General features: G+C 42.0%; 1 protein-coding gene across 1 annotated transcript in view; it reads left to right on the forward strand.

Moving 5' to 3' along the window:
- The window catches only part of AOAH (acyloxyacyl hydrolase), an 81643-nt gene that overhangs the window by 12055 nt on the left and 56839 nt on the right, over nucleotides 1-12749 (forward strand). The window contains exons 3-5 of the mRNA XM_050330552.1: nucleotides 276-371; nucleotides 5291-5351; nucleotides 6457-6556. Coding sequence (XP_050186509.1) covers nucleotides 276-371; nucleotides 5291-5351; nucleotides 6457-6556 — 257 coding nt within the window. The remainder of the gene's footprint in view (nucleotides 1-275; nucleotides 372-5290; nucleotides 5352-6456; nucleotides 6557-12749) is intronic.

Below are 12749 nucleotides of genomic sequence, written 5' to 3' on the forward strand. Positions count from 1 at the left end.
AGACATTTTTCCAGGAGCATCATTTAGTAAAAGCCAGGCTGTTCTGTGTGTTCCCCTGGCATCCACATCCTCTCTGTGATAACTTACAGGGTTTGAATTAAGACAGAAATTCACAGGCATTTTTTCCTCTTGAACACTTACCTGCTGTGGAGCATCTCAAGAGATGAAATGCCAAACGATGCCTAAAATTCTTCTGTGGCACAGGGCACTTCATCACACTTCACAGATAACCGTATTCACTCTTTTTGTTTGTTTGTTTGTTTGTTTGTTTGAAGGATGCGTGCTTGTGGTGTCTGTAATTGAACAACTTGCACAATGGCACAACAGTACAGTAAAGGCAGCCGTGGAGAGACTGTGCAACTACATACCTGGTAAGTACCAAGTAATGTGCCATATGTTATGCTGGTGCTGCTCTATTTCTCTGTTAATTAAAAATTCTCATGCGAAGTCTGAAAAGGCTTTATCCACTTCTCGTGCAGCATCTCAAATGTGCGTAGCTAGGAGATACAAAGCTGCTATTTACAGGAAGTCAGTGGCATGGCCTTGCTTGGTTCCAGGTCTGGGATTCTGCCCTAAAATTAGAGTGTATGGGGCTGTGTTAAGCCCACACGTATCTGAGCGCCAACACATGCAGACCTCTTTCCTTTCTTCTTCTCCCCTTTGTCTCTTTGTTAGCTGCTTAAGAATAGATTCACTGTATGCCCAACTACTCCTCTTGTTGATAAGGGTCTTCATAGCAACTGTGAAGCTGAAAATGTTTCCAGTGGATATAGGAAGCTGCCATTGTAAAGTTTTAAAAATGAGATGAGGTTGACAGGTGTAAGATGTGAGCATTTGGTATGGGCAGAAAAGCTGTTGAAATGTAACTGGTGATACAAATTTCAAAAGCAATAGCTATTCCATATGATTATATGTAAGAGTCCCCTTTCTCTGCCCCTTATTTTGTCTGCCCAAAGGAGCTTAGCTGTCCACGTGCACACCCCTAAATAGAAAGCAGTTTGAATGCCAGAATAGCTTTGTGCCTCACAGATCAATCCTATAACTATTTAAGTAACTAGATCTCACATTCATGATATCTTTTTAACATTAGGAGTGCAAAAAAGATGGCTTAGGATTCTTCATTAAAAAGTAATTTTTGTAGGACTTCACAGATTATATCTGTGAGAAACCATCTTGCTCTGTAAACCCTAGTTTTACAGGAGATATGTGTAGAATATTAATTTCCTCCTTTCCAAGCGAGGATTTCCTGATGAAGAATGGGGCAGGGAGCTAATTGCTAGGATTCATTCATTGATAGAATGACGCTTATCTGATTTCTATTCCATAAGTCATATCCTCCGTGTTTTAAATTACAGGCACACAACCATGAAGTTACAATTAGAAGCACTGATCCTGCTATTAAAATACAATTTTCTTCTTTAAATTATGACATGCTAGCTCTGTGTTCACGATTCCCTCAGTGGACCTTGTTCTGCTGACATGTCAAGATATTTCTTTTCAGCTGCCATTCTTTACACACATAAAATCCTATTATCCCTTTAGTTGAATCTGTATAATCCAGTTACCTTCTATGAGATGCATGGATACACCCAATAGAAAATAACTGACCCTGAACTTGAAAGCAGTGAAAAATCCTATAGATTGTGTGAGACCTACAGTGTAACCCACTTTATCCTCTCCTGGGGGGTGAACACTGCAGGCCAGCAGAATCAACAGCTTCTTCTTGCTGCTTGAAACAGTAGAAAAGCTTTGGATGCTCATGAGGAGCAAACCTAATAAAGCAGGTCATGCATTTCACTTGTAGAAACAATTTTGTTATTATGCACATGCATATAATCAATCACAAGAATAACAACAACAAATTACTGGTAGGGGTGGTTTTCCTAGGGCCAAAAAGGGAATAAGAATTCATGTAAGTTTTTTTAAGGACCTCCTATAATTATGATTCCAAGCCTTCAGTAAAGTTATATGATGTTCCAAAACAAAAAACAGAGAAAAAGATAGAAAAAAATTCAGTACCTGTCAATCGCACTTAATCCCCTAGGCTATGTAGAAAATGGAACCATATCCTCATTTGCACGGAAATATTTGCAATATGTGTGATTCAAGCAATGTGGCCAATAAAACTATGAAAATAAGACCAGTAGTGTCATTAGTGTTCTTGAGCAGACAGAAAGGATAGGTCTGAGGGAATGGGCAGTATTTACAGTGTTAGGAGATGTTAGCAAGAATATGTGTTTACCTGGATACTGACTGTCTGCTTGATGAAACTGAGGTGTCTGAAATGTGCTTTGAGACCCTTTGCCTCCACCATTGCCTCTGAGTCACGCTCTGCTTCTGTGTTGGCCACTGCTCTGTAAACACCTTAGAACTCAAGTGCAAATGGCAACATGATAATAGCATCTTTCTTCAAATATTTATCCTCTGGGATTCAGCCAGAATCCATGTTTCTAGGACTATCAAGATATAGAGGAAAACCTTCCAGATTGTACTTAGGTAAGAACAAGGCAGTTTAGGGGATCTCTTTCACCTGACACAGGGCAAAAGCAAGTATACTCTATATTTTCTCTGAATTTTCCAGCACTTAATTTGGTTTAGGCTCTTTTTGTTGCCTTAGGAGACCGTGTAGAAAAAGACTCCAGGACAACTTAGTGTATAAGATAAGCTAAAAAGACTGGGTCCTTTAATTATGCCTCAGGCCAGGGGAATACACATGACATGCCCACACCCAGACAGTGGTTCTATGATTTTATAAGGTCCATTCAATCCCAGATCTGTCCACTCCCTGTTCTGCCCCACAACACACCCCTTTGGGAATTAGGTTTTGGGGTGTTTGGAACCGCTTCCTCCTCATCTTCATCTTCTTCACAGCACGTACAGTCCTTGGAGTTCCTCTAAAGTTATGGGCTTGAAGGTCGCTGTGTCTGTGTGATATCTTCACTGGTCCAGGCCTTAAGGTGTTTTTCTACAATTCTACCTTGAAAAGAAGACTAAACACATTAATGGAATTTAGAGGGATTGATATGAAATGGGGTAACAGGGTTGGGTATGTGTAACTATTATGCTACAGGGTAAGGGATATAATACAGCTACATTAAAATCTTCATTTACTACACAACTACTTCTAAAATCTACAAAAGTTAAAAAATCCAAAAAGCTCCAAGGCATAATTTTCTTGCCCCTGAACATTCACAGTTATTCATCATTTTTCTCTCTCTCTTTTCCGCTCCCTTCTGACTTGCACATGTTCTTTCTCACAGGTTTCTCTCTGCAATATCCTCTCCCTGTGTGTTTTATCAGAGCTGGACCTTTGTTAACACATGAATGCAGGCTGGTTCCTAGGGCGAGTCCTGTAAACACTGCCTGTGGCTTTGGTCTGTTTTGTTGGAAGTTAAAGCCTGAATGGCATCTGAATCTTCCAAGAGGACTCTTTGTGCTCAACCATAATTTAACATTATTACTATTCTTTTTACCTCCTGTCATTTGTTATGCCATGGGGTAATTACATGTCAAGCTTCCTATACGCGTAAGGAAACCAGCACCTAGAAATCAGTGCGACCAGCAAAACCCCTACATCAGCTCCCCAGAGCTGGCAGGCAGCCAAATTCTCCTCTCCTCAGAGCCACCAGTACAGGTAACAGCAGCCAACTGGCTCTTCCAGGGCCAGAAACATCATGGAAACCAGCTGGTCTGGGAAAATCCTGAGACCATCGCCCGTGATACACCAGGGAGGTGTTGGGGAAGGTGCCTGGCAAGCCTCATCAGAGGGTGTTCTAGTCAGCTATGATACCAAACACAGGGTTATTGATGTCTGCAATGTCCTTTTAGGTGAACAAGAATAAAATCTAATTCTAGTCGGGAGACCAATTCTTACTTGCAGATTGCTTCTAAAGAGCCAACAGAGAGGAGTTATGTGGCAAAGGAGGCAAAGAAATGAAGCTAATAACTTGATTGAAATAAAACACCTGTCATGGGATAAGAAAAATCAGCTATCATAGTTACAGAAGCTGCCTGCAACACCATATGAGCAGGAGAGTGTTGGTAAAACTATCTCTTCGTTCCCTGGTATGCCTTCCTGGCCCTAGTCCTCCTTTCACAGTCGCAGGTTGCCAGTCAGGGTGCCTGCAGTCCTGGCAGGAGAGCAGCTGTGGCAGAGAGAACACATCCATGCCCACCAGTGGAGTCATTGCCACAAGGCTTTGTACCCTTCTCGGAGCAAACCTTGTATGCAGCAGGCCCCCAGCCCTGGCCATGTCCAGCTGGTTAAAATTGAATATTTAGCCCAAAGCTGGAGGGAAGTGACTCTTTTGGGGGTTTCTATGGCTTTTCTTTGGGAAAGATGAGGACACTCTATGCTTTCTTCCCCAAGTCTCTCTGAGTAATGGAGGTCCAAGAGAAAATGACAACTCTCAGGAATTTGAGGAGCTGCAAGTTTGTTGTCACAGCATTTATGTGTACCCGCATCTTTTGACATTTCACAACACCAACCCTGCTGAAACAAGACTGACATCTCCTTTGCATAGTTAATCAGCTGTAGCCTGTTCAGGCCAAGAAACAGGGAGTTTTCCTTCATGGGAGCTGTCAGACCAGTGCTACCATCATGCCCTTTTTGATTCAAACCCCAATCTCTCCCACAGTGTCTTTGCTCAGGGGCAGGGGCCACCTTTTTTTATAACAGTGCCTCAAAGAAATCACTGATGAAGTGTCTTATGGAGGGCATACTTCACCCAGATTAAAGAAAACCACCTGAGCCAGCATCTCAAAAAGGCACATGACAGCAGACTGTGAAAGGAAGCCAAACAAAAAGTGTCAAATCATTTTTTGGATGAAGTTACTTCTGCACAACTCCTGCTCTACACAAAACGTATTCTCTCAAATCCAGAAGCTCCCAGGAAGTTCTAGCCCAACATCGCTTTCTGCTCTTTGATTTACGTATTTGTTTTCCTTCTTCTTGCAAACCTACTGAGCTGTTTGTTTAAACTTCTAAGGAGATTCTGTGGCATGCATTATTTCTTCTGACTTTTCCATGGTGCCGTACTCAGAACATTCAACAAACGGTAATTATCTGTTCTAGTTTTTATCACATGTGTTGCCTAAAGTGAGAGAAGGGTTTTAGGTGAGGTTAGAAATTCAGGTTTTCCCATCTTTTGGTGCTACACTGAGGTCACAGAGTCACATGCCTTTCCTAAAGTAGATCAGCTTTCACCTTAATGAACCAACTACTGTATTTTGACTACTATAAAACCAGTTTCATCATGCTCAACTACTTTAAAAAACTTATGTTTTCTAGAAAAAGTGCAAGGTTTCTGTTACTTACTTGCTGAACTTTATGGATCACACATAGCTGAACTGTAAGTATCGCTGTGTCCTCTCAGATTTTTGCTTAGTTTGTTCTTGACATGTACAGATGTACTGTCAGATTGAAGTGCAGGATTTCACTCCTAAAATCCCATTGTTATTATTAAAGCAGAGATGTTTCAGAGTGATTCTGGTTTGGCATTTGGCACAACTATTCCTGAGTGAATAAACACAGGCTGCCACCAGTAACCATTTTGATATTCCACTTAAATCTCAGATCAGGCCCACCTGATGTAATTACCCTTTGAAATTCTGCTCATTTGACTGAGGGAGGAATTTGAATAACCTGTGTGTATGAGACAGGTTCTATAGAATCACACTGATGTTGTTTGGCTCTTGCTTTCCATTCTACCTTTAATCAGACTTTCTAATTATCAGCCCTTACATGCTCTCAGCCATGACCTTGATTCACACTCTTGGGGAAAGCCTACTATTTAATGTAAGTGATTAGAAAAATAAAATGTAGGTCACTTTATTCCTCTTTGAAAGTTCTTAGTTTAATTAACCGAGCTTTTGCTAAACCTTCCTCCTCCCTACAGCTTTTATTTTTGTTTTTAAGACTAGTCAAGGGACAGCAAAGTGTTTACAGGACTAAGAAGTGCTATAATCAAACATTTTCATTTAATTCCTGATTAATGCAGAGATGTGTCCTGTAAAGAAAGAAAAAATCCTAGCACTCATGTTTGGTGATTAAAGGTTAAGGATCTTTGAAGGATTTCTGGTTATTTTGTGGAGTTAATGATTGAACATTCATATGTACCAAATTCCGTATGCATTAACTTTAACCTTTAAGTCTTTGTCAGACTTATGATTGATTAAAAAACTAGAACAGTCATAATATATGTGATTCAGGTGCTGCATATAAAGCATGGTGTTTTTTCATCATCCTGGGATCCAATTTTAAATGCTGAGTAGGATGTCATGGCAGAAAATCATTAGAGCCCAACACTGTACTGAGCAGTGATTATGGGCCACAGTGAAGGGAACTAAGATTATTGTGTGGGGTGTTGGGGAGATCTGGCTTCCCATGGCAATAGCTTCTACTTTCAAGCACCCAGAAGAACATAATGGTCTTTGTTTATGCACCATTTCCTTCAGCATAGCCAGGGAAATGAATGCTGATGTGGTTTGCCATTCCTTGAAGCTGTGTAAACAGGATCCAGGACAACCGCTTTGTCATCTCTACCCTCCTCCAAAGGTGAGTTGGTTTTCCACTTTTTTTAAAACTACTGATTGTGGAACGTCTTTTAAGCTGGAACTGAACAGTTCAGTGTCTTCCGCTGTACGTGCATTGTCTAGGAAATAAACTTCAACATTTTGAGCATGGACACTTTTAGAATGAAAAGTACATAGCACGCATTAGCTGTGTGGACCATCCTCAACAGGATAGTTGTAGTGTGAGGGTCACAAGGCCAAATTTTCTTGTACCAGTCTGGATCAGAAAAGAAGAGTAGAGAAAATAAAATCTCTCTTTCTCTGGACTTCACTGTTAAGCAGTAAAATAACCCCAAACCAGATACTCAGGTGAAGATCATATATACCACTGCATTACCACGGCATGACAAGTGATGCCCACATTGCCTGATCTGCAGTGACAGCCTCTGTGTAGGCACAAGTTACCTGCTGCAAATGCAGGGCTATTAGACTTGGAGTAGTCTGCAGTGCAAGAGGTTTTAAGCTAATGTGCATAATCTTTTGCCTCAGGCTGGAAACATTTAATTACCACCGCTTCTTTGATGTACAGTTACTTGCTATGACACTTGCATGTCCGTGATTGCATGTCCTAGACCTTTGCTATGCTCGTACGCATACATATCTGCATAGGTGTCTAAACATATACTGTTTGTTTGGGGATTCTTTTATTTGTGGGGTTCTTCTCTTCCCAGTTATCATGCATGTCCAGTCTCACTAAGACCTGTGAGTGATGGTGGTTGTTTGGCAGTGTTGAAAAAGATTTGCAAAAATAGATGCCTATGTGAGTGGCTTGCTTAGGCATCTATTTTGTAAATCTTTTTCCCTGCATCTGGATGGAGAAAGACATGTTTGATTCCTAAAGGTTGGTTTGTTTGTTTGATGTTTCACACAGGGTCTAATCCAATAGTCATTGAAATCAGTCAGTGTCTTTTTATGGGCTTGGATGAGCTGTGGTTCCTCTTCACAATGGGTTTAGTTCTGGCATTATTGAGATCTGGAGAAACACTTACCTTCCAAGAATGGCAGTAACATTTGTTTTATGGCAGGTGTGCATCCCATATGACTACTCTGCTCCATGATGTGCCCACATAGAGATATATGGTTGTTCAACCAGGCAGGGGTGAAAGAAGACTGGAAACAGCAAAGGGGGTCCACACTCACTCGACTCAACCAGGATGTTGCCCAAACTTCATCAAACAGGTTCCATGAGAAATCCCACATCTCAAACTGAGTGTCAGAAATGCAAGGTGCCTCTTTAAGTGAAAGAAGATGCAGGCAATGAACTGCACTTAAAGAGAGGGATAGAGTCTCCATGACCACATAGTGAACCAGGCTAACAAGTCTGGAGGGAGGGGCTGTTTAAATCAAGGTGACTTCTGTACAGAAGTTAGAAGACCTGTCTTGCAATTCTTTGTCAATTGCCAGAAGGAAAAGGATCTTTGGTTAGCTCTTAAACCATCTCCCAGAGCAGGTGTAGCACCGAGGTGTTGACTCTTTCCACCTCCAGCAACAGCTTCAGTGAGTGCACCCTCTGCAAGGAAAACAACTGAACATGTTGGGCTTCTGGTTGGTTTTTTAAAACAAAATTTGGACTCTTGTTTGAGTGGCCTGGAGAATATCCCTCCAAGTGAGTGGCTCAAGCAAACCCTCTCCCCTTCCAAGTGGTAGTTAGATCCCTTTCTGTCAAGGTGTATTTGTTTCTCATCAGGGAATAAGGGAACTGTGCCAACAAAGCTGATTTTTTTACACTGACTGTGCTCTTTTCTTTTTTGGCTCTCCTGGTGCCCTGAGACAGCATGAGGAGATGGGAGGAGAAGAGCAGTGCTTCAAGTTCATGCTCAAGTGGTTGATAAATTGCCCACAGTAGCTGTGACAAGTCAGACTGAGTAAAGATGAATTATGGGTGAAAAAAATTAATATACAATCAGAGACACAGATGCATAAAATGCAGTTTACCTCACATTTGCTTCTTTCATTTGTAATTTGATTGATCACTTCAGTTTTATGAGCCTCCAAATGTTGGCGCAGTCCCCTGCCGAGTGTTTGAACAAGACTTTAATACTAATGACTGTTCTGTTCAACTCTATTGATTTTCAGGTACTTTGCTTATTCATTTAGACTTTTGGATGCCCATTTTCCCAGAATTAGTATCATATTTGTACTGGCAAAGGGAATAAAATAAATAGTTACCTGTCCTTGTAAGGCAGTATAATTTTCAGGCTTTAATTGCCTTTAAGGTGGAAAACATCAATGTGTAGCTGATTTTTCAGTCAGTAGTTTATTTTTTTCTGTTTCTGTGGTGTTGTTTTAGTGAGATTCTGTGTCTTGAGGAAGGAAGGACCCCTGCTTCAGAGGCCTTGCAAACTACTTAGTGGAGATACTGCAAACCATGTAAATGATACGTGCATCCTACTACATATTTCCCTGGTGTCTGACAAATTAGCCCAAATTAATTTTTTTTTTTCCAAGCTGCCTGAAGCCATTAGCACTCTGTGATTATTCTAGGAGACTTTGCTCTAATTATGAATAAAAAATATTACTCCTTTCGCACAGAGCTCCGTGCTCTCAGTGCAGAACTGGAGGAGGAGAACACCCAACCAGGGCGAAGGCAGCTCTGTTTCAGTGTTTCCTTGGGATCTTGGGCAAGGTGAGCTGCTCTGCTGGTGGGCAGCTTTAGGAGCAGACCCCTGATGTTGGTAGGGAAGAACAGAAGAGGCTTTTGTGGCTCCTGGATCACCAGCAGGGCTGTGTGACCAGATGTGACTTGTACTGGGGTCCTCTGAGCCCCTTCTTGCTGCCAGTAGCTCATAGAGGATCAGAGATGGGAGTGCAGGTAGATTTACATGCATAGGCTTTCCCACTGCATGGTTTCTTGCCCAGTGAGAGGTTCTCCTCTACCCTTTAGTAGGAGGGTGGCAACACTAGGGACTCCTTCAAGTAGAGACAAAAACATAGGGCAGATCAGAAGCGTAGGCTTACTAAAGGTAGCTGAACACTAGACAGTATCTAAAGCTGCTTTATTGTGTCTTGTGTTTTAAGTTACATCTGTAATATGCCTTGTGGTTTAAGCCACATCAACAACAGATATTCTAATACGGACTGCAGCATCATTCCAAAACTCTGACAGTGGTAGAGGCATCCAAGATAGGTGTTTTAGGTTGACTGGATAATGTTTTAGCCAAAAATATTTATCTGCTCACATGGTGGAAGACTTTCTGCACTAGGTCATGTAATACAGCGGTGTTCCTCTAGTGAGCAAAAAGGCCTGAAATAGAGTGAAGGGTTTTAGACAGTGCCTACCAAGTTTTCCTTCTGGCCCTGGGAGCAAACAGGTTTGCAGGAGATTATTCTCAGCTTGTCTCTAGATTGCTTTAAGCCAGCTGGCCTGTTCAGTTAAATTGCAATACTTTAATTGATTTTGTTGGGGCCAGAATAATGGCTGGACTTCAGCACTGTAGTCCTGCTCTGGCAATTTCTAAAACAGTCTGTGTTGGAAGAAGCTTGTACTCTTCTTTCTGCCTTTCAGGGTGCCTCTTCTGCCCATCACTTTTCTGCTCCAGATTATAAGAGACCTTGTGGCTGCCTATTTTGCAATTTGCTGCAATGGGATTTTGACAGAAGTCATATCGGCAGCAATACACATATCTATGTTATTATTACGTTATCTTACAAAAATAACCATCATTTCCACAAGCACTCATGCTGGTTCGTGTGCCCTCTATCAGGTCTTTGACTGACTTTGTAAGAGGAAAAAGCCCCCTCATGGACGTTACTGTGGCCAGCATGCTCTTTGAGAAAGTAGGAGCCAACCAGTTCTGGATGGAAAAAAGAAACCCCTTGGGGTTTAATAAAATAAAAATACTCCTGCTGTTTGCTTTCATTCCTCTCTCTCAGTAAAAATGTGGGTTACTTCCTGGGACGTGAGGCAGAACCAAACTCCAGGGTGGGAGTTCTTCTGCGTTCCTGGTACGAGCAGGCTACCAGTCAAAGGTAGATCTTGTGACTGGGACCTGTTTCCTTTTTTTGAGACCGTAGGCAGTAAAACAAGCATCTGGGAGGCAGGCTAGGTCCTGTGGAGCAAGATGTTCTCCTTTTACCCTTTCTTTTTAGAAATGGGTAAAATCCACTAAAATGTGAGTTGTTTCTCCTGCAGTCAGAACTGAGCTCTGAATAAACTACCAATAGAGAAGTGGTAGCATAAGGCACAATTTGAGCACTAGTTTCTACTCTTTCACTTGTTTCTCAGCATTTCCTCTGTTCCTCTTCACTAGCAGAAAATAAAATGATATAAAATAATTAACCCTACACCAATCAAAAAAAAAAAAACACAACCAAAAAGCCAAATCACACAACCCCAACTTTCTACCAAATAAATCCAAAGGAAATAGGGTAGCACAGAAATTGCAGGGTGCTGCATGCAGTTACATCATGCTGATGTAGAAGCTGCCTCTGGCAGGACCCCTGAAAACAAGTCTCAGGTGACTCTCAGGTACAGAGGCATTTGGGGTGGGAGGGCGGCAGACAAAAGTGTGAGGACAAGGAAGTGTTGCTTGTGAACAAATCCCACTTTTGTCACTGCCATTTAATGCTGACAGATTTTGCAGAATTTTTGTATCTCAGTACTCTTGGTAAAAAGGATGATGAAATGAGTTAGAAGGGAAACTTGGAGAGTTTTGTAAATATCCACTCTCCTGGGAAAGAGCTGGCTAACGAGGGTGATAAATGAGAGAGAATTAGAGTTGGTTCATGCATTTGTTCATGATGAGGAATACATCTGTTTGCCAAAAACCAATCATTGCTGGGAACGCATGGTCTCTGTGGAAAGCATTGAAAGAAGGCAGTGAATGAAATCCCAGTGCCCCCACCTCCCCGCCTCAATCCCTGTCCCTGGTGTGGGTGTGCCGGGGTGGCAGGGCTGCACTAGTTTGGGCAGGTGGTGCTGGCTGCTCCCCAGGACTGCGGCACACCCTCTGCTCTGCGGTTGCAACTTCACCCATCCATCAGCTGCTGGAGCCTAGGGAGCCCCCTCCTTGATGGTGTTCTCATGCCATGGGAAAGAAAGGAGGCTCCTTGCTAACCAAGATGCAGCAGGAGTGTATGGGCTGTATGGCCTTCAGTGGCAGGCTTGACACGCTGGTGTCAGCGAGGGATTACAAGTGACCCATGAAACCAGGAGTGTTTTCTCCCGAGTGGGTGTATCAGCTACCAGTCTTCCACAGCCCAACCTGAAGTCTTGGCTGAAGTAACTTGTGAAGTGAGAGGTCTCATACTTAGCACTTCAGAGAGGCAATTTTCTACATGCAAGGTCAATTCAGCCTTTCCTCCCTTGTTTTGTGCTTTCTGAGTGCAATATTTCTGTAGCTGTCTGAAGCATGCATTTCTCATGTGCTGCTGCTGTGAGCAGGCAAGGTCTCTCCCACCCTGACCAGCAGAAAGGGAGTGATAAATCCTACCTCTCTGGAAATTTTCCATCTATTATACTCAATTTGAAGCCATTTTCCTCATCTGCCTCTCAAGTTATTTTATTGCAGAAATGACAGCAGCTGCTATCGTGCAACATAACTATGACAAATGTAAGATGCTTGATTGGTTTTGGGGACAGCGGTTGCCCAGGGGGAAGAAACTAGAAAACAATGTCTTGGCTCGTTCATGGTGTCTCTCATCTATTTGTGACATACCCTGATTTTTATAAGACCATAGACAGCATGAATTAATCATATATTAACTACATATATTAAAGTGACATGTATATTAAACCCCAGCAACTTAGAAGTCCTTGTTCCTTACTGCTTATGCTTATTCTTCCGTATCCCTGGGATTGTTCGCTATAAATTTTTGACCCTTGAATATCACGGTTAATTAATTTGCTTTGATCACTGCCTAAATCAATTATAATGACATGCTAAATTTTATGCCCAGTAAAAAATTGTTGATAACGATTACTTTAAATTCAAATTTATTCTGCTGTAATATTCCAAGCTGGCATGCCCGCTGTTCAGTAAGGTGCCATCACTAGAGGGATATTTTCTTTTTTTTCCAAATGCTTTAATACTACCACGTGGTGAAGCATACTTTTTGTCCCTATGTTGAGTTTCTGTACCTCTATCCAGAGAAACATAAACCTGGTTGGTGTTAGGCTGGGAGTTATGTCCTTAGGCTGGGCTGTAGGAGGGACTGATGGCAGGTCATTGTCAGAC

Source organism: Myiozetetes cayanensis, unplaced genomic scaffold, assembly GCF_022539395.1.
Source record: "Myiozetetes cayanensis isolate MyiCay16 unplaced genomic scaffold, myiCay2020 scf1, whole genome shotgun sequence".
Lineage (NCBI taxonomy): Eukaryota > Metazoa > Chordata > Aves > Passeriformes > Tyrannidae > Myiozetetes > Myiozetetes cayanensis.